Source organism: Aquila chrysaetos, chromosome 7 (genome assembly GCF_900496995.4).
Source record: "Aquila chrysaetos chrysaetos chromosome 7, bAquChr1.4, whole genome shotgun sequence".
NCBI lineage: Eukaryota > Metazoa > Chordata > Aves > Accipitriformes > Accipitridae > Aquila > Aquila chrysaetos.
Genome location: NC_044010.1, coordinates 2,695,331 through 2,718,071, shown reverse-complemented (window position 1 = coordinate 2,718,071; position 22,741 = coordinate 2,695,331). Strand labels below are relative to the sequence as shown.

Sequence of the window (22,741 nt, the reverse complement as noted above, 5' to 3'; positions counted from 1 at the left end):
ATGATTTCACATGTACTCAGAGTATGTAATAAACCTCATCCCCGCAATGGTCAAGCCTTAGTATTTTACCCAGTAAGTCCATTTTGTTTTCTTCTATTAGTCTATTGATTAGACCATTGGCTTTCTCGATGGTGCAGACAGCAACGTCCAGGGCAGAGAAACGTCCAGCAGGAGACATGCTTCCCATGTAGCCTTCAACTCTCACATCCACCTCCTGAAACAGGGCCTGTTTTCCAAGGATAGAGAATGTCATGCCAAGGTTACAACTCTGAATTTTGACCAATGCCTGCTGGAGTCACATAAATGCCCGCATCCTAGAACCACAATCTCTAGTACTTATAATGCCAACTAATTACATTAAATTCATAGCTCAGTCAGTTACTGCTACCTTTTTCTACTGACATTTTTTATTTTCAAAGCAGAAGCCACACAGTACACATTGCAAGATAAAGTGTACATAACTGAGTAAGAGATGGGGACCACTGTTTTGCATAAAAACATTTACTATTAAAAAGGTTAGAGAACACACAGCGCAACAGTTTATAAAACCAGTGGGTTATGTACAAAAAAGCCTTGCTCCTGTGAAATTCTGGACAAAAGCCAAACATGGGATCCCAAACACAAAGATGTCGCATCTCCCACTGAAAGTCAAGAAACAACAACTTATTTTCTTCCACAGCTTATTATTGCAGTGCCAAAGCTTTGGCACATTACACACTGCATTACCAAAAGGTACAAATGTTTGAACCAGATGGGTAGGTTACCATATGATTTCAAGTATGTACAGCTATGGCCAAACCAGGCCAGGAGAAGCAGAACACAGCATAAACCTCCAGCTTTAAAAGATTAAAGCAAAACATGTCTCCATTATCAATCCCTACAAGTAGCTTTTGCACTCAGTTTGTAGCATTTTGTAGCAATTTGCAAGGTTAAGATACCGTCTCAGTTTATTAACACCCAAAATGTCTCAAATGTCAGAAACTATAACAAAAATGCCTGCTGGTTTTGTATTTGGTTTTAGTAATTGTTGTTACTTTGACATATTAGCTAATGGAAACAATGTTTAAATAGCTGGGGTGAGGAAGCCAAAACATAACCACATTCTGCAGAACAAATTTTTAGCAGAGTCAAAGTGAAACCAAAGGCACAAAATTCTGGTCGAACACCCCAAGGAAAGCTAAAATATCCCTTTATCTTTTCAGATAACATTGACACCTTTCCTTTGTAGTTTTGCAGACACAATGTCTAATTAGAAAATTTCTTTAAAGTTTGTATATTATAAAATCCGTGAATAAATGCAAGTAACAATGCTTTAAAAGTCAAAGCTGAAATAAAAATGTTTTCATCAACTCCTTAAAATTTTTCCAAGTTTCCCTCTTCGGCTAAAACTTTTGGGGTTTTTATCTCCAACTTAGAACGAGAGCAAATTTTAAATTATCTATAAATCCATTCTGAAACAACCTGCAAATTTTTTTTTTCCTTAAATCCATGCAAAAACTTCTAACTGTTTAAAAAATGTGAGCCAACAACTACAACCCATCAATTTATCCTCCTTGAATGCTACTTACCTGCAGATAACATTTTTTCTCCTTGGCCACAGAGACAAAGGGAAGGATGAGAAGAGCTTTCTTACGAGTCTCCAGGACTCGCTTCAAAATAAGCAATTCTGCAACAAGAGTCTTTCCAGCACTGGTAGGAGCTTAGGAAAAAAAAAAAAAAAAAAAAAAAGTTGAGTTTTTTAATTAATATTAACCTCTCCTGCTTGGCAAGCATTGCTGTTTGCCATCTATCATCCACAGAAAACTGTGGAAGAGATGCTACATACCGGGGGACAGCCTTTACCCGGCAATGAGGCCCAAAGTCTTCTGGAATCAAGTAAATAAAACTCAAATCCAAGCCTAAAGAAAATCATTCACCCCTCTTCTAAGTTTTTCATCCTCCTACTGCTGCTCTGGGACCTTCTTCCCATGGAGAGTAGACACCACCCAAGTTGTCATTTCCCACAGATTTCTAGTCCACCAGTCCAACTTCTGTGCCCATCTCCCCCCATACACTAGGTGAAGAGAAATGATAAAGGAACTGAAAAAAACAGATAGTAAGCAACATTTTCAAAAGTATTTATATCTAACATTGCTGTTATCCTTCAGTTCCCAGCTGACATAGTCTGTAATAAATAAAAAAAAAAAAAGAAGAGAGAGTAATCATTAACTGACTCCTAATTATCAGTTGCTAAAGGAACATTAACAGAGAAAATGGGAAAAAGAGTCTCTCCTCGAATCCGGAAAGGAGTCCGTCAAGCAAGGTCTGAGGTACAGCAATGGGACAGATCTTAATGGGGTCTCTCCAGAAAAAATTGGGTCTTGACCTTTTTATCTGCTAGATCAGAACCCTTCAGCACCAATATGTTCTTGTAAATGGCACTGGGAAAGTTCAGGGGTGACTAGTTTTGTCAGATGTTTTCATACCTGAGTAAACTAGGTTCTTCCCTTCCAGAACTTGTCCAAGCATTAGGCATTCTGCTTGCCATTCAAACATCTGTACCACTCCCAGACTGCGGTATTTCTCCAGAACTGCTTTGGGAAGACCCCAGCTTGCAAGGAGCAACTTGTCTGCTTGGTCTTCAGGAACATTTACTGGCTGATATTGCCCTTTGGGAGGAGAAAATAAAAAAATTAAAAAGTCAAGTATCATCCTTGAATCTGAGGTCACTTAGGTTATATACTTAAAGGTCAAACTTCTCTACAAGCTCCTGTATTAAGAGAAAAGGTAACAAGAAACTATATTCCCTATATGTTTCAATATTTCCTATGGATGTTTCACCATTCTTCTTTTCTCCTGACATAATTTTTTTCAATTTCTCCTCCTATAAGATTTTCTACATTCAAATCATTTCTTCACCAAACTCTGGTATTTGCTTTTGAGACAGAGCAGCTATTACCAAATACATACTCAAACAGAGAGTCTCAGCACTGATTAATATAACAGCATTACAATGTATTTGCCATCTCATCCTTATCCATACTGTTTCCTTTATAAATTACTGCTACAGAGACTTCAGTAATCCTCACAGATTACAGAACTGCGTAGTCTTTTTTCTTGCTTTACGGATGAATTAAAAAACCAACATCAACCAAACAAGCAGCTCAAGCTACTCTCTACAATGTGTGTTACTTCAGTATATCAACACTGATTAGTATCTTCACCACATTGCCAGTTCCTCCAGCTTAATTAAGTTCCTTGCTGCTTACTTCTTGTCTTTATAACCCTAAATAATTTTGTGCTGGCTACAGATACTGCCTCCTTCTTCCTCCCTTTTTCCAAATCATTAAGAAAACTCAAACTTTTTGTCCATTCCTTCATCTGAGACAGAAAACAGGTTTCTGATCCACAGTAATGCCTCTCCTATCACCCATGACTGTATAGTTCCCATAACAGCATTTTATGAGACCTTGTCAAATCGAGATCAAAAACAAGTAATTGTGCGTATTGACTCTACTGTACCAATTCTTCTACTGGCACATTCAAAAAATTCTCAAAGAAATATCCCACTGTTGTTGACAGCATTAAGGGCAGGCTAGATCAGAAACACTAGCGTGCATAAGCAGCCAGTATTTTTGCTCTCTACATACTAAAAATGTCAACTGCCTTCATGAGGTTTACCCCATCCTAGCTGTCACTAGTGCATGATCATTCTCCGCTACACAAATATATAAAAAAGCTGATATTGCTTAGCTCTGAAAGCTTTGTTTCACTTTGTGTAATCAAAGTACCATACAAATACTACACAAGATGAGTACCATCAGGTGAGAATAGCAGTATGCCATAAAGCAGAACAGGCTTCCCAAGGGGAATTTAGAGGAGACCAGATTTGTCTATCCTAAAATGTGACTAATATGGCAGAATTAGGATTTGGAAACATAAAAAGAAAAAAATCCTACATGATGGGATCTCAAGCTTCTTTCCTAATATTAAAACCAATGAACTACACGCAAAAGACTGAATCAGTAAAGGATGATGTGATTCTGCTGTTTGAAGAGTATCTGTAGATTAGCACTGAACGTGAGTTTGAAAACTTGTGCCTTAGGTGTTCTTAAAGATCTATGTACAAAAGTACACCCCTGACACTAACCTCTTTTTTACCTACTAGAAAAATGCTAAGAAATAGTCAAAATGATGAAGATACACGCTGCTGGTTAAAAGCATTGGGCATTAGATTTCTCTGAAAGAAAACTCTTCCAGAAAGTGAAGCCAGTTGGACTCAAGAGTGCTGCTTACTGAATTGTCTTTAAGGAGTTGTCCTGTGGAAACAGGCAAGTTGCCTTGCTCAGCTCCATTTGCAGAAACTGACAAAATTGTACCTTGCAGAACATAATCACATGGGGAGAAGATGCGACATGACTGGAGAAGAGGCTGAGAGATGTGAATGTTTCAAAGAGTTACAGAAAAATTGCAAAAGAGATGAAGTTACAATGTGTTCTATAAACATCTCCATTTTAGATATGTATATGTCTTGATTTCTCTCAATTCGAGAGCACAATAAGCTGGTAAAATGTATTGCATCTAGAAGCATCGCTTTTAAGTGGTCCTGGCTGGCAGCAGGACTGCTTTATATGGCATCTTGCCACAAGATGTTTATATAACATCTTGTACCTATAGGCAAGATGTCATATAAAGAAAAACTACTACACTTCTCTGCATTTGCAGGTATCAGGGCACCAGCCAGGACCACTTAAAGTGACGTCTCTAGATACAATACATTTTATCAGCTTACTGTATTCCCGAATCAATTTGGTAACACAGGTAAACCTCACCTCATATACCAAAGAATACAGACTATACCGATTGTTGTATTATGGTAGCACCTAGAGGCCGAGTCAAGAATAAGGCCCACCGTTAACTGACACAAAACGAAACGGGCCCGACTTCAGAACCGCGCACAGGACACACGCTTTCTTACCTTCCTCAGCTAAACAGCGAACAGGGCAGGAAGACCCTTCCGATTCCCCTTTGTACGCTCCCGCCCTTGTTAACTAACATAAGCGCCTACCTCAGCGACGGCCTCTGCCCACGAAGCGACTCGTCCCCGGGGCAAAGGCCCCGGGCCGGGAGAGCCTCAGAGGGTCCCCGACCCCTTCCCGCACCGCCCTGGCGGGACGCGCCTCGGCGCCATGTTGTTGCCTGAGGGGGCAGCGGCGGGCGGGGGCCGCGGCCGCCAGCCCGGCGCGCCCTCGGCAGCCCCGCTCCCCCTCGCCCAGCACGTCCCGATCCACCCCCTCGCCTCCGGCGCTGCCTTGAGGGACCGAGAAAAAGGGAGGGGAAGACCGCTACCTGCCGAGCCGGTGCCGGGGCTGCCGCGCAGGGAGAGGTCGAGGCCGGGCGGGGGGCTCAGCACAGGCCGGCAGGGAGCGGCGGGGCCGAGCGGGGTATTAACCTTCCCCGCCCCGCGGGAGGCGGCCGGGCCGCCCGAGGCCTTAGCGATGCCGTTAGGGGTGACGCCGCCATCTTCCCGCCGAGCCATTCAAACCCCAGCACCGCCCCAGAGCGGCGGCAGGGGCGGCGGGGCGGCTCTCCGCTTCTCCCCGCCCGCAGCCGGTGCCGGCGGGCTCGGTGCACGTTCCCGGGCGGTCAACGGCCTGAGCCGGAGCAGGGAAAGGGCGGGAGCGGTGCCGCCTGCCTGCGCTCCAGGTGGGGGGGATGATTCCACAGCGAAACGGCTACCCACGACCCCCCGGCACGCACCTCTGACTGAAACTCTTGGGGGGGGGATGCTACAGCTGCACGCAATAACGCTAATTTGCTTTGGGCACTAATTACACAGGTTTTAATCACTACTCTTAGCTTTCCAGGTGCCACGCTCACCTTTGTCAAAGCATTTTGTATTAAATAAAATGCCAAGGCAACGTTTGAACTTCTAGAACAGTCATCCAAATCACAAGGCTACTGGTTTTCTTTGTAAACGTATCTGGCTTTGTTTCAGCAACACTCAGGAGCACACGTTACTCATGTTGCCCAGGCGGAAGACAGGTGTAATTAATGAAGCAACATAATGCGGTCTGCTTCGGCAAAACAAGCATGCCACAAGCACACGGGCTTACCTTGCAGAGCTTCTTCATGCTTGCAGAAAGACAGATGGAAACAATAAAGAGGGAACGGCACAAAGGACAAACAGCCTTGCTTTCTGTTTTTAATGGCTCAGCTAGCCAAAATAACCTCTTCGGATTCTAAAAGAGTAGGGCTAGTTTCATCTCTCCCCAGCAACATGAATATCAGAAGCAGTACTGTGAAAATTCTGCAATACCCCAAAAAAATGCAAGCGTCTGTCCATCACCTGCAGAAGTGCTAAGTAGCACGATATACAACAGTTAACAACAGAGAGGGAAATTAAGGCTTTTCTAAGTTGCTTTTAATTTCAACTTAAGAAAACATACTAATCTTTCCAGAAATATTGACAACTAAGGCTGAACATTCAAAGTGGTTCCAGTAGCATGAACATAGGCAGGTAGTATCTCCTTCTGTCCATCAGGAATGCATCTTTTATTTTGGGTAACACACACACACTCCACTCTCAGAAAAACTTTCTCTCCGTCTTCTGTAGATCTCTCTACAGAGAAATGGATCACAGCTTGGGAGGCTGACTTCATGCGAAGCAGTGCCAGTGCTCATAATCTCAAAACACATACACGCACCCTCTCTGAGGCACCCAAGACCCATGTCCCTCAGCCTCTCTTCTCACAGGAACAGGTTATTGGCCCAGAAACACTCAGAAAACAGCTGGTGGTAAAATGGATTCGAGAGTCAGGCATGGAAGCAACAGCCTTGTTTCCAGTTGTCCTCCTTCACAACAGCCTAAAGCTTCTGTACCCATCTTTGTCCTGCCTAAGGAATTTCTGGCCCACGAAGATGAGCACATGCTCTCATTCCTGTCATTAAAGCAATCTCTTAAGATTAAATGGAAGGAAAATCCTTTAAGAATACTGCTGTTATTTCAGACAATTATATCTGAATTAGTGTAAGGAATGGTCTAATGGAACAGTCAACATAATTAAATCCTCTTTAAACCAAGCAGCTCAAAGAGCTTATTTTGTTGTTAAAGTTTACAAAACCAGATGCTCATAGTAGGCTTTTCTGCGTTTCAAAGCCCAAGCACCAGAAAAGTACAACAGGCGGTTTTCTAAAGTCATTATTTTAATGAATTGACACTTAAAAGGATGTATCCATCTTGCTACTCTGTAGACAAAAGGTTAAATGCATTAAAGGGAAGAGAGGCATACTTGAATCCTTAGTTGAAGACTCCTCGCTGCAGAAAACAATTCCCACAGCAGACTAACCATTTCCTGCATTAGTATTGAAAAAATATAGAAGAAAATATTTCAGTAAAGATTTCTACTTAGTAACAATATATAATTCTATTGCACCAGAAAAAACACCAGAATAAACAGTGCTGATACTTGAAATGCTCACAGCATAGACATGTTTCACTTTAACATGTAGTTTTACAACTGCAGCACAAAATGTATTACTTCCCCATCACTTCATGTCTGATGAAGTACACTTCATGTACTACTTGCAGCTTTGAAAAAGCTATTTAAAATATTAAAGGGGACTTTAATCTCCACTTTACTCATTTCTTCTTTAAGGGGAAAAAAACAGGTTTTGCTAACTGAAAACTTTAAACCATTAAAAATAGTTTACAAAATTTGAGGACTGACCGACTTTACCAAAGTAGGAAAAAGGGCTAACTAGCAACCAGTCGAAGAATTTGGTTCCGTAAGTATGTGCACAGCTGGTTCATCAAGTCTCTGTTCTGTCCTTCAACCCAGTGCATTTCTACTAATACATCATTTCCTTCTTTCTTCACATTCATTAAACACTTAAAGAGAAAACATCTACTAGTTTCTTTGGGACTTTGTTCTTTTTCAACTGTCAGATTGCTAGCTTCCTCTGAAGGGCAAGGTTCCTTCTTTGCATTACTGGAACCCTTGCCGAGTGACGTTTCTCCTCGCTTCGCTTCTGTCTCCTCCTCCTTCACGTGTTCACTGTGTTCTTCTTTGGCAGCAGATTCTTCCGTCAGCTCGTCACTTGTGGTCAAGTGAACATCCTCATCAGGTGCCACAAACCCCGTTTCAGACTCTTCAGTCTTGGGGTTTTCACAGTCCGAGTTGTTGCTCACGCTCTTCTGGCTGGTTTTTTCCTCTTCCATTGCTTGCAGAGTATCTTCAGAAGCCCGAGGAAGTTCTCGTAACTGCCTTATTCTTTCTCGTTTCTTTCTCCTCAAATGAATCCAGGAGTTTTCAATGGCAGTCACAAACAGGCTAACTTCATCCTTGCCACAGGGAACACGTTTATGCTGAACCTATTGCAGAAAACAGCAGAACTTCATATTATCCTCTCGCAGTTATGCTTTCAAGTAGGACGTTGTTTTAACGTGTAAGACTTAATACCGTACCTTCAGATCAGTAAGAATCTTCTCTACCCAGGCTCTGACCACAGCAATAGCTTCTACAGCATCCCAGCCCAGAGCTGCAGCTTTGATGGATAACTCTTTGACTGTAGAAGCCAAGACCATAAATGTAATTGGTTTTCGGGGTTTTTCTAATTTTCTTCTTTTAGAGGGAGGTGACTAGAAGAAAGAAAAAAAAATTACAAAGCTATGCAGTATTAGTGGGATGACTTTTGTACTCAGTAGACATGGGGATTAAGAGTATAATGTAAGCCACTAAACAGTTATTGACATGGCTTGAGCTTCACTTCACTCCAAAGAGTTTTAGGTTGAAAACAGCTAACAGGATCGTGTACTTTATGCTACCCTGATGGACAGAGGGAGTTTTTCAGACCTTAGGCAAAAAGCCTCATTGTTTCCTTCAAATTACTAGTTCTCTGTGAGCTGAGAAAGTGCGGCTGCTCTTGGGAACAGAGGTCAAGTGCTAATATCCACATTTTGATCCAAGTTCACTGAAGGTTTACTTGCATCTTCTATAAGGTTGGTTATTGTCTATGCCTATCTTACAGTATAAGTACATCTGGACTCAAAAAAGCAGCTGGTGTACATTAGTTATGGTGAACAAGCTCCACTTACATTCATGTAGGCAAGTCTAAGCTAGACAGGTTCGTACCTACTTGGTAACAGAATCTGTAACAGTAAATTAAACCCAAGTTCTCAGAGGGAAGCTGAAAGTTCAAATCTAGCCCCAAACTTAGTATATTTTTAATACTACTAAATTGCTATTTGAAGTACGTTACAAATGACCCTTACTTACACTGAAACCCACAGGAAGTTCCTACACAGGCTTCTTTTTTCTTCCCTAAACATAGGTCATTCATGAATCACATGTAACAACTACTAACAGACTGGTAGCCAGTTAAGAAATTCTACTGTCCATACAGCCCAGCACATCCAGTGTCCCAGTCTGAAGGAGAACAGTTTGTTCCACAGCAGTTATAGCTCATTAGGCCCTTCCTCAAATAAGAAGCATGGACAATCACAAGCAAAGCAGAATTAAGCTACTTACAGGTACTTGTACATCATCATAGAAACTCCACGCCAGTGCCCATCTCATGGTACGTCCTTGACAGAATTCAGTGTGAGTAACTTTAGGAACCTATACAAAGAAGCAATATAAAACTTCATTTCATATTAATAAAAAACACTGGTTTCCTGCACACATTTTCAAATTTTAAAAAATTACAAAGTTAGCATAGAGTTATTTTCTCATAGCAGAGATTCTTTCTGACATGGCTCATGGATGTCAGTGCCACTTGAAACTGGTCAGTGCCAAGCCTGGCACCCGTGCCCAGGATCTCCCATCTCTGCCCTGCCATATCTATGCCCTTTCAGAGCTTCGAGTTCAGCAACACACAACATGACCCTTTTTGTGCAGCAATCCAGCACACCTACAGCACACATCTGCATTCTGATTCTGCAAAAAGCACATTCTCCTTGTTCAGAACCCGCTCCTGTTGCGCTTTGTAATACCGAACCCATTGCTGTAGCAAAGGAACACAGAAGAAAGGCAACGAGGGCTGGGAAGCCAAGCCACTCACCTGTCTGCAGATGGCAGAAATGTGCCCAGAAACAATTCTCTATCTTTGCCCCCAAAAAGCAAGTCTGGACTTACACTGCTTTTAAATATAAAACTCGGATCCAATGCTAGTGTTAACTAGTCTTTCCACACATGGATGCTGTAGCCATTTATGTATGGTATGGAGAATGTGCTAAATACTACCAAGGATAAATATCAACCATCCCACCTCACTGAATTATCAGCTCTAGAGCATAAGCCCCGGGTCTGCACAGAAAAAAAAAAAATTCTTGCTTTTGAGAAATGCCTTCAGAAAGAGAGAAGGTGTCTCTATCCTAGAATTTTTCCTGCTTTTGGATTCCTAACTCTATCAAATTTTCAAATCAAGACAGCAAATGTCAAGACAGTTTGAACAATGAGTGGACTTTTTGGAACATTTATGCACCATCCTAACCTGAACCACAACACAGCCTGCTCTTGATTACGATGAACATATTCCCAGGTCTATTACAACAAAGATTACAAACCTGAACAAAATGAAATTGGTAATTTCAAGACAAATACAAAAGGAAAGCTCAGCTTTTCTACTGAAGGTTCGCAAGGATTTCTCTCACTTTACTGAGGTGCAACACTTCAAGGACAGGGAATAAAGTCAGACACTTGAAATTTGGTGCCTAGCTCAGCATCTGCTTTTGGCACTGAGTTTAAGGATTCCCTATGGCCTGTAGTTCATCTTTTTTTCAACAGCCCTGTTAAGGCTATTTTGAAGTAGAAACCCTGTATGTTCCAGAATGGACGAAGACATGCTTCTACATGTGATAAAGACAAAAACCTGGAAACTATATGTGCTACTTGTCTATCAGCTTTGAATCTACAATAATTAAACCTCAATTGCTTTGAGTGCTTCCCTAACAAGGAATTGTGGTTTCTTCTTGTAAATAAAAACTTAGTAAAATAATTCAATAATAATTACCCACATGCATCAGAACATAGTACATATTGTATAGAACATATACAGCACATATATGAACTATACAGAAACTCACCCCCTGGATTCGAAGTTCCTCTTTCAATGGTGCTAAGCTGCATTTCTTCCCCAACATGCAACTGTACCATCTGCAAACAGTACATTAACAAAGCGTTTTACAAATGCAGATCAACTAAATGGCAACTACCAGAAAGAACTACGTGGATCAGAAACCCGGAGAATAGGAGATTTAAAAACAAAACAACAACAAAATAATCACACTCTTAAACAGAGACTAGGACATAGTGCAACATGAATGGGAACAGAAGGCCCAAAGACAGACTGGACAGGGGAATCTTTTCGAGTGTTTAGGAAATACAGTAAAGTCTGTTATTAAAACAGTGCCTCAACAAGCAAGAATCCTGTTTCAAAGAGTGACTTTAGTTATGTGGGAGATGTTACCCCTTACAATAATTTGTTTCAATTTCTCCACTTTTTTTAGAGAATGAATCAGAATAAAAAGGAATATTCAACTATTGACAAGCATTGTGCCTCAGAAGCAGAAGTGTGCCTACTGACTACTTCTGCTCACTCTTAACTCATTATCCAGGTTTCCATCACCTAACCTGTATTTCATGAGGAAACAAACAGGGCAAAAAAAAAGGAAAGAAATTTATTTTCCCACTTCTGGTGGAGCTTATCCTTCCACCCAGCTCCACATCTTAAATATCTCCAAACACTACACCTTTGTTCTTCATCTAAATTACTATTGGAGCTCTACAACCCTCTCTTCCATACTTTTTTGGTGACTGGATCCAAAAAGGTTAGTCATAAATATAACGTAGTAAAGAATGAAAATTGGAGTTCCCGGTTATCAAGGGACAGTTTCCTCAAGACTATGCATCGAACTTGAAGGCAAGCAGTTTAAATTTCTCACATACACAAATTAAATACACTGTAAACTAACAAAAAAAAAAAAAAAAAAAATAGTATCAGTGGTATTAAGGGACAATTATTTAAAATTATTTCCTGCATAATGCAATATACAGAATTTCATGTAGCAATACTTAAATTAAACCCCAAAATTTCTAGCAAAACTTAAACACACATCTTTCCCAAAACTATAAAATACTGAACTTGCGACTCCTAGCTGAAGTGAGGATGGGGGTAAACAAACAAAATCATCTCCTGGCCCAAGGGAGTCTCTATCTACTAACAGTTCATTGCTCACGCCCTTTGGTAGAGTTGCCAAACCTTATCTCTAACAAAATAGGAAAGAGTATTTTAAGTAAACTGTTCTTTAACAGATTCTCCAAGGTAGTTTATTCAAAACCACGAACTGAACCATCCCTACCATCCAAACACACAGTGCTTATTTTTCCTAAACAGGATACACAGTTAGCATGTGAGTATGTTCTATGGCCTGCACTATCAATTTATCAGATCAAGAGATACCCTCTTCTTTGCTAGAGGGGTGGTGTTGCCAAGAGGGGCAATACAGGAACGATGCCTTCCTCAAAACTCCACATCACTTTTTCAAGGCAAAGACTGCTTGCCTTGAGAGTAACATCAGTCAGTTCTCTACTTCATTTGCCGCTCCTTTCAATGTTGTCAAACAGCAACTTATCAAAAGCAAGTTTCCCCTGGATGTACACACGCCAGATGGAACTAGAAACAATGTTGCTATTGCATTTCCAGAAGTCATCACAGATGCATCCCCTGCCCCCACCTTACAGGGCCAATTAAGTCCTCAATTGTATACGTGTGCTTTCCAGATCACAGTATTTTACACAGTACACCACATGCTCCTGTGGAAACTACACTGGTGGAAAAAAAACACTACGTATCAGAAAGAGCACATACAAAGCATAAAAACATCCAGCTATACGTGAAAGAACATTTAAAATATATATATATTACACCATCACTTCCTCTCTGACCTGCCTCCCCTCACCCATTGTTATCACTGACTAAACTCAGAAGAACTGTTTCAGTTTATATTTAGTTTTGAAAAATCGCTACATTTTAGACACGAGTAAGAGCATACACACCTAAAAGCTTGTCTACATCAAGTAGCCTAAAATAACATTCTACCTACAAACTTTGACAGGATCAGCAGTCATTTCCCAGTGTCCTTGCTTGCACAAATAAGATTGCTAAAAATTCTCATGAGTTTAATTCTTCTGGCTTGTAACCACTTCTGAACATCAAAACCTCTATTTTATCACTCTGCCATACTATCTATCCCCTTTTTATATTTTGTAAGATTTAGTGGGTGACAGAGAAAGGAAGGACATTAAAAAAAAACAACACCCCCCCATTTCAAGGTTTGCAAAACTGCAACCTGTGCAAATCTTCTCAACCTTTTTTTCCTTCAAAGCACAAGTCAGAAAAAAGCACTTCTAACAGAGCCAAATGGAGTCTTACTTTGTCTTGTTTTTCCAAAAACTGAATATATTCTTCATTTTTTCAGGCCCATTATTAGAAAACAAACATTCTAAAGAAAAATTTTGGTTTTACATAGACAAAGATTCTAATGCAATGGTCTGCCTAGAAGGGTCTAAAAAAACAAAACCAAAACACTTCTTGAATGTATAAAACACAGGCTGTATTTCCTTTGCTTAGGAGACTGATGAAGCTGTGGTAACACATAAAATTTTGGCAGCTGTATTTTAGAGGGGTATTAAAAAAAAACCTGAAGGAATCTTCCAGAAGAGCAGAGGAATAACATATAACACTGAGGGAGAGAAAGTCTGATAGTCAAAAAACCAAAGATGTGCCATCTGTTCAAAAGAAGGTCTCACTATGGTTTTTATTGCGGCTTATGTTCACCCAAGATAGCATTCAGTACAACAGTGCCCTTTAGTAGGCAAAGCTGCAAGTTACCAAAATTCAGCCAGGAAAAGATAGAAACTTTTAGGTAATGAATAGATAACTAGGCAATGTCATAAATCCTTCCCCATCCCAGAAGCCCTGAAGACTCAACCTTGACTGTCTTTAGCAAGTACGCGTGCTAATTTAGCTGCAAGCTACAAGTGTCACTGTTACTGGCATTTTTTGTCTTCTGCCTTTAAATACCTCAAATGATGAGTTGCAATTGATGCTCAAGAACAACTAATTTCACATAAACTGAGACTAATCACTGATGTGTATGTATCATTAAACAAACCAAACAGGTATCACTGGACCACAGCTACATTCCTTACTTAAAATATCACTTTCATGTGATTTCTGCCAAAGCATCAGGCAAAAGGTGTGGGTTTTTTAACTGCAACAAAGCACTTACCTTAACCTCTTTTTAAGTTGTAGACTGTCATGAATAATTCTTTTGACAAATTCTAGTTCTCCACCCTCAGCCATGATTTCTGTGATCCCTCCTGTATTTACAGAGCTGGGAGGGGGACGCCGCGGATTTCGAGAATTTACTCCCTGGATAAAAAAAGAACATTTGAGATGAACATTTAATATGTTAAGCCGCTTTGTACACTGCTTCCTGCCTCAGTCTTTAGTGGGTAGCAAATGTCACCACCTGTAGTTATCCTCCCCTCATCAGAACCATGGATAATAGACAAAGATACATTCAAAACAAGCATAATAGTGAATACACTACAATCTTAAACCTAGGTAAGTTACTTGTCACACAACAGTATCCTCCTAATATGAAATACAAGGTAAGACATGCTGGTTACATGCATCTACACAATTACAATCTATAGTGTTTAATTTAATTTCAACACTTAAATCTTTTTTCCACTGCCCTATATTATAGAGTTAAATTTCTGACTATATTCAGTGGGTATTGCAAGAACTGTTCCGAGCTATATGATAATCCCTAAATCACTAAGGAAACGAAAAATACAGACAGGCAGAAACCAGAAACCAATTCCTCTGTACCACTGTTATACAACGGGCACTTGATTTCAGATTTACTAGCTGTCTACTTTCCAAACTAATTCTCTAAGACAGTAAGAACTTGTGAAAAAATTCTACAGGTCATCCTCCACTTTAGGAAGGGTAACAGTTAAGTTTTTCAAAACTCCTTTGGGGCAGTGGGTGGGGACGGAGAAGACTTAAATGCTATTTCATAATGATTTGGGATTTTCCATTCCACCTTTCCCAAGGGAAGTGGTTAAATTATTGCTCCCCTCCCACTCACTGAACACTGAAGTACAAATATTTAGTTTGTTAGCTTACCTTTGCTTCCAACTGGTTGGCAAAAAAGGGGGGGTTGCACATGCAGAAATCATAAACAATCTCAGATTCCTCTTTCAGTGCATCCATTAGAAGAGTCTTCTGTGGTACCTTCACCACTAACAGAAAACAGGAATTTGGTCAATAAGGAACTTTGTATTTTATCTAGCATGCCATTTATATTTCAGTGTTTCTTGAAACAATATATTGTATAAAAACTATACTTTCTAAACAGTATTTTCTACAAAAAAATGTAACAAATATCAGCATACGAATAAAGACTTCAGGTTAAGTATTAGCATACAAACAGCTTGTGTGTTCATACACAGTAGTAAAATTACACAAGTCTGTTTAAAACAATAGGAACTGCTTGAGTTATACTGAGTTCTCTGATGCAACTACAAATTCCCTTTAAGCCATTCCAAAAATTAATACAAGTGTCAATTAATCACCCCATAGGCTCCTCAGAGATAAAATAAATCCCAGTCTAAACAGCTTTTTTAAGATAGAGAATTCTAGAATTGTACTCAAAGAAATGTACTGTTTGGTCTTTCTAGAGTGTAAAGCTAAGAAAGAGAGAGACTAAGATAAAGCTGTCTTCACTGAAGTTACACAGCACCAAGATCAGCTTTAAATCTAATTGTATAATAAACTAGAACCACTGTGTTAGTAATACTATGCATCCTGCACAGGAACTGTAGTCTTACACGACTTAGAAGAATCACAACAGAAGAAAAAGATTAGAGTTTCCTGTCTGGACAAATCTTCTGCTTACTTGGGTCCACCAACTTATTATTACCCATCACAAGGATGAAGGCAAACATCCCACCCACATAGATCTCCACTGTCTTTCCCCAAAGGCTATATAATTCCCTTGGAAATTGTGGTCAAGTCCTGCCACGCATCTTCTGAAGACCACAGAAACTCCAGCCCAAGGAGCAGGAATTTAAATACGGATGAAGTCCAGTTAAAGCATGTATAAAGATTATTACAAGCAGGACTTCTTGCAGACTTTACCAGTCCTGCAACTCACGGATAACGCACATAGAACAAAGATATTTAGAACGGAGGCAGAAGACATGCCTCTCTTCCTAACATTTACTACTACAGTTTATCACCACCTTAAGAATACAAAATTGTTAGGATAGCAGGCAATTACCAAAGTTCAGGTTATATGTAACAAGAATAATACCTAGAACACCCGCTAACTTTAAAGCTGGAATTCTGCAAGTCACAAGCATTTCAGAGTACAGAAACTTATAGTCAAGAGATAAACAAATTTTAAATCCTATGAGAATAGAAGGACAGTTCATTTTAAAAATACATTTAACACATTGTCCCCTGGTTTATAATCTTAAATTTCTAAATTAAACACTTAGCACTTCTCCTTGTATTAAGTTGTTCACATTTAAAATTGTTGACATTAAAGTGTGACTTTTTCTTACCTCTGTAGGTATCTGTTCCCCTGCTTCCCTTATAACATTAAAAAACGGTAAACTAATAAAATTAGTAATTACTAATTACAAATTACTAAATACAAATTACTAATTACACATCCAAGTCAAAGCCAAAAGTTCTTTAGCAAGGCATTACATCAGTTGGACTGATGGTTTTCAGGTTACAGTCCTCCAAGAAATCACTAAATATCTCCAGAAGCTGCACAGTGCATACTTTTGGCACTGAGGCCTAACATAGCAGTTGCTGTTGCACACAGAGATGTTTACTTATATACATGGTTTGAAATATCCAGCCCACAGTTATCAGAGAATTTTACTGCCTTTCTTGTTGGCAATACTCTTTTCAATTTTATGGAGATTGGGGGGAAAAAAAAAGAAAAAAAAAACCAACAGAAAAAAACAGAAAAAACACAATGTAATAATCATATCACAAAGCAAACCTAAATTACCTTGCAAGTAGTTTGAAATCTTCCAGAGTCCAAGTTGGTGGAAAGTACCTTAGCCTACCATTACATACAGGGTACTAATATTTTTATTTTTTTAATTTTTTTTTTTTTAAATACCAGCAGATAAATTCTGGCCATCATACCATTCCAGTAAAACAGATATACAACTCAGAACACATGTAATTTTTTTTTAGTATTTACATCAATGCCCAGGTTTATCAGTTTCTGTTTTGCACATATAGGAGAGATTCCCTTTGGAAGAAAGTTATGGCAAGCAGTATTTCACTTTCAGCCAAAAAACTTCGGTCTTTTTTCCTCTGGGAAAAAAGAAGCTATGATGCAATTAATAATCATCCCTGCATTACTGCTGTTTTTACTATCACTGATTTTTTTTTTCCATTGAAGTTAGAAGAACAAAGGCTATATTCTAACACGATCTCCAAATGAAGCTATTTGGGAAAAATTTCAAGACAGACTCCTAGAACACAACAAAAATTCTGCGTTGTTTTTTGTTGTTTGGTTTTTTGTTGGGTTTTTTGTTTTTTTTTTTTAAACCAGAATGACAGGAAGATGTCTAATCTGACTCCAAAATGCCTTGCTAAACAAGTTACTAGCTACAGTACTATACTCAGCTCTAGCTAAACAATTCAGGCCCAGGAGTTAAAAAGTGGCAGGGTGGATCATTCCTAGGCAGCGTCTGGCTACAGGTACCACCAGTGGTAATCCCTTGCCCGTGGCTCTACCCACCAGCAATCAGTCATTTACTCCAGCTTATCACCTTTGGCACTACAGCCTCACATGAGGCATTTTGCTTTGCCAGAGGTTTTTCCAGTATAGTGAAACACGACCACAGCACTAAAACTCCTATGATGGCAGTAGTAACAGAAAACTGTCATTGTTCTCCACATCAAGTTCTGGATCTTCAAGACTGACAAGGAGGACAGACCAAGACGACAACGTTTTGGTAAAAAGGGTACTTCCAAAATCCAGCAGAAGTGAAGATTTTATTTCAGAGCTGAATAACAGACCTGCTTTTTAGTGTACTGAGCTGCCACAGAAAATTTTCCAAGGTCATCCACAGACCAAGTCTGGCATACTGCTACTACCACAGGCACTGTTAGGACCTAACTCAGAAATTAGGATGAAGGACTGTCTCTGTACAAGATGCGAATATATGGCAGTGTCATGCAAATTATCTGAGGGGAGCACGCCAGGTCTCCTAACAGCAGAAACAGCACAAACTCTAAGAAATACTTCAGCAACAGACAAAAAAATATGGAGAGAGGAAAACACCCCAGGGTGAAGTTTAACTTTCAGATTTTTTAAGGATGAGTAGTTCTCTATCCACACATCCCATTCTAGAGAAGCTGCGACTTCCTGGCTTCAGCATAAGCAGACCTTAATAGACAATCTGTTTCAATAACAACAATTGAGCAGTATTTGGCAGGAATACGGATTCTGATATGCCACTGAACATGGCAAAAATACACCACAACATTTGTATGCTACTAAATACCTTATTACATCATACCTTTTATAAGATCAGACAAGTTATTTTGTTCCACATTCTTCTTGGCATAATTGAAGCACATATCATCCACTTCTGTTGCAAGAAAATACCAGCCATTCAAAGTTGCTCCAAGTAATGGGTATATGCAAGATGCCCCTGTCCCTGCAGAAGTGAAAAGCCATGAGAAAGGCAAAACAAGTCTCTGGTGTTATACGCAGTGTGGCTGTTAACTATGTACTTTTTACAACAAAAAGAACTAACTTCAAGAAAACATTGATTACTGATCATTTACTACTCAGTTCTTTAGTGAACTTTATTTTTTTTCCCTATATGACAGCGATTAATTTATAAAGTGAAAGCCAAATATATTCTGGTTCTACTATGAAAAACCCTATCACAAATGTTTTTCTTGTGCGTTTCTCTATTATCTACCACAAATAACTTACTTTGATGCAACCGCAAAAAAAAAAAAAATATCTGTTCCATCACACTGTCTTGCCCTAACGCCCAAAACAATGAGAGAAACAGAGGTGCCAGTTAGGATATCTAAAAAGATCACCAGGCAGATAAAAACTTGTGTCCTGGTTTCAGCTGGGATAAAGTTAATTGTCTTCATAGTAGCTGGTATAGTGCTATGTTTTTGAGTTAGGTATGAGAAGAATGTTGATAACACTGATGTTTTCAGTTGTTGCTAAGTAGTGTTTAGTCTAAAGTCATGGATTTTTCAGCTTCTCATGCCCAGCCAGCAGGAAGGCTGGAGGGGCACAAGAAGCTGGGAGGGGACACAGCCAGGACAGCTGACCCAAACTGGCCAAAGGGGTATTCCATACCATGTGACATCACATCTAGTATATAAACGACAACTTGGTAACAAAGAGAAATATATGCTAGCACAAAATAATTCATTCTCGTAATTATGGCATATCTAGATGATCTAATTACCAATGACAGTCGAATTTAGGATTAAAGGGAATGGACACAAGAAAAGGGAATGATATCTCACCACTACAAAACTTGAGTTCAGAGATATATCGAGAGTCTACTGTTATACTGACTTATTGAAACATAAATAATGATGTCTGTCAGTACACAAAAGCATGCAGTTATTTCCAGCACTCCTGTTAACGTTCCTCTTGGATGACTTACTGCTTTCCCGGATTTGGAACATCAATGTTCACTGCCAACTCAAACTGAAGATTTTTTCAATATTTGGAGGACTTAAAGGATCTGTCTCTTCTACCTAAGCACCTACCGTGACAAAGTTCACAGAAACTGTTTTTGAAAATGCAACCTAATATCAAATACATAGAAGCTGGCTAACAAGGTTAAAAGTTATGAAAGGAATGCAGCTGTGCACACACTACGTAATGATATAACCCTTGTTTCCATCACAAATCCAGCTAAAAATGCAAGTCAGTAAATTTCAGGAGAACAAAAATTCCATTAAAAAAAATCATGCTAGTGAACACCAAGAAAACAGTAATGAAAAAACTGGCATGGTAACTGAGACTACTGAACCCAAGCTTTGAAGACAATAACTAAAGTTTTAACATCTTAAAAACTAAAGTTTTAAGCATTAAAACACAAGTTCGAAAGGAAATTCCAGCATCTCTCTATTTCATTATGAGTACTTCAACACAAAACAATCTTCAGAAACAAGCCTTTGAAATTGTAAAGGAAGAGTCTATTGACAAAAAAATTAAAAAGACGTGAACTAAATTAAAATGTATCATTGCAGGTGCCTTTTAAGTAATTCATATAGAATCACCAAAAATTTGGAATCCAAACCAATTTTATTATCTGTGTGTCAAATATAGTTTCTTGCTCCTACAGAGCTTGCCTTTTTTTTTTTATTTCTAATGAACACCAAATTATGTGCATCAGTGTACATCTTATAAATTCACATCTTTACTGAATAACCATTTACGTCAGTCTACTACTTAATCCAGATATTGCCCAGATATCATCCAATAACCTGGATACTGAAACTGAGCAAGCTGTGATGCTCCTAGGCTCATGTCAGTATCATCCATCTGTGGATGCTCAGTCCAGTTTAAAAAATATTTTGTTTTCAACAACATACAGGAAATCTTTGACCATCTACAACCAAAAGACAGCTTTGCAATATTTGTCTCAGTTTCTAATTAAGCGTTTTTTGGTTTTTTTTACAATATAGCTCATGAAAATAGCTGCATTGAAAAAAAAAAACAACAAAAAAAAGAACAAAGTTTAAAAAAGACAGATCATTCATCTGTCAAATACATCTGAAAGCACAGAAATTTTATTAAAAGGAACACTAGAAAACATTGTTATGCAACTCTCAAACTCTCTTGTCCAAAATTAGCACATTGCTAATATAATTCACTAGTTAGAAGACTAAGAAGAAATGCCATCTTTTTTTTTTAAATTACTGTAGAATGACATTTTTGCCTGCGTTACTAGCAGCATAATTTTTGTATACCACACAGAGCTGCACCCAAGAGAGTTCCAAGGCCACGCAAAGCCAAATAATTGCCCGCTATGGCCATTCTTGTGTTTGTGCAGAGAAACCCGACCCATCAAGAAGCCGAACAAAATACCAGTGGAGTCAGATTGCCCGTTTCACCATGGCGAGCACGGTTCAGATTTTTGCCTCTCAGACTTCCCATTTCTCTACGGGCGCATAACAGGTTTTATCGGCTAGTTTCATTGACGGTAAATAGCGAATTCAACATTTTGTTTTCCCAGGTACCTATGTCAATGCCTCGCCTAAGGACTTGCTTGTCAGCATCCTGGTGACCAATGAGATCCTCTACCCAGTGGATGTAGTTCAGCCTCAAGGGAACGGTAGGAATAAGCCTTTCCACGGGGATGTCAATCGTAAGCCCAAAATCCTCCTTCAGGAGGGTACACGTCAGAGCTCTCACCGCCTCAGGGTCCTTGAAATTCAGGCTGAAAAGGTACAAGCAGCGGTTACGGGTGCCAGCGCCCTCTCCCTCGCCACCCCCCCGGGACGGACACGGCCCTCGGGAGCCGGCGGGAGCCGCTCCACAGCCCCAGGACGCGGCCCGGCCCGGCCCGGCCCGCCCTCCCGCCGACGGGCCCTACCTCACCCTGCCGGTGAGGGTGGTCTGTACGTGCTGCTGGAACTCGGGGTACTTGCCGGCCAGGTAAGCGAAGTCGGGAGGCTTGTCCTTGTACCGGTTGCGAGCGTGCATGGACTTGTTGAGGGCCATGGCGGAGGGGAACCGCCGGGAGCGCGGAGCGGCCTCACCGCCCTCCCCGCCGACCGACCGACCGACCGACCGACCGCGCCGCCCGCCCGGCTCCCGGCGCGCACCGCGGCGCCTTGGGGCGTACCAAAGTGCAGCAGGCGGGGGGGGGGCAAGCGGGTGTCAGGCCGCTCAGACCATCGCCCAGCGCGGGGACGGGGGAGCGGCGGGGCGCGGCTGCTGCGGAGGGAGTCGGGCGAATAGAGATTTATATTTTAAAATATGAATGTTTTATATACGGGCATCATCGCCTCCGAGTTAGATACTGAATGAGTCATAAAGACCCCAAAAATAATAATAAAAAAAAAAAAGCCCCAAACCTACAGCTCCAAGGTCGGTTTTTCTGGCGGCCGCTCAGTCCAGGCTCAGACTCCGCAGGACGAGGAGTCTCTGCTTTTATTACCTGCCCAGGTCACCTTCGTTACCGTGACGACATCTTCAACGTTCTCTGAAACGCCTCGTAGTCACGGATTTCTGTGTAATTAATGCGGTGCATTAAGTCACCGGTGACGGAGCAGCAGCCTGTGGCCGGCTGCTCCCCTGCCTGTGGCTTCCCTTGCAGGGTGAACTTTAAAAACACCTGGATTTTAAATGAGCGATTACACAGTAAAAAAAAACAAACAAACACCAAAACCAATTCTTAAGTGTCACACCTGGAAAGGATTTCTGATCATTTCCCCACTTTAAGCAGTTACACATCTACAGTAATCATTATACTGCTGTGCTTCTTGAACACAAATTATGAAAGTGTATTACAATGAGTTTTGTACCATCTCCCTTGATTAAAAAAAAAAAAAACAAACCAGCCTCAGTTAAAATAGTATGTGGGCATAGCAAAACAAAGCCTCAAGCTGGGAATTAAAACTGACTTCAGCTCCTGGCTTTGCCACTGACTGTCGT

The 22,741-nt window shown here is 40.3% G+C and overlaps 2 protein-coding genes across 5 annotated transcripts in view; both read right to left on the bottom strand.

The window, feature by feature from the left end:
• POLQ (DNA polymerase theta) overlaps positions 1–5,973 on the bottom strand; it is a 54,265-nt gene extending 48,292 nt beyond the window's left edge. For 3 of the 4 annotated variants that reach the window (XM_030019688.1, XM_041124788.1, XM_041124787.1), the window contains exons 1-4: positions 5,329–5,518; positions 2,466–2,648; positions 1,569–1,699; positions 70–226 (exon numbers count right to left, since the gene is read on the bottom strand). In XM_030019688.1, coding sequence (XP_029875548.1) covers positions 70–226; positions 1,569–1,699; positions 2,466–2,648; positions 5,329–5,518 — 661 coding nt within the window. Of the gene's footprint in view, positions 1–69; positions 227–1,568; positions 1,700–2,465; positions 2,649–5,328; positions 5,519–5,859 lie in introns of those variants that run through there. The other variant, XM_030019689.1, reaches the window with a different exon arrangement.
• A 1,194-nt stretch (positions 5,974–7,167) lies between these two features.
• On the bottom strand, positions 7,168–21,894 carry METTL16 (methyltransferase like 16). Its single transcript, XM_030020482.2, has 9 exons — positions 21,678–21,894; positions 21,322–21,521; positions 18,612–18,752; positions 15,181–15,296; positions 14,273–14,415; positions 11,066–11,135; positions 9,510–9,599; positions 8,447–8,620; positions 7,168–8,353 (listed from the first exon to the last, which is right to left on the bottom strand). The coding sequence occupies exons 1-9, from the start codon at positions 21,803–21,805 to the stop codon at positions 7,736–7,738; spliced, it is 1,680 nt and encodes a 559-aa protein (XP_029876342.1). The 5' UTR covers positions 21,806–21,894; the 3' UTR covers positions 7,168–7,735.
• Positions 21,895–22,741: the final 847 nt, after the last annotated feature.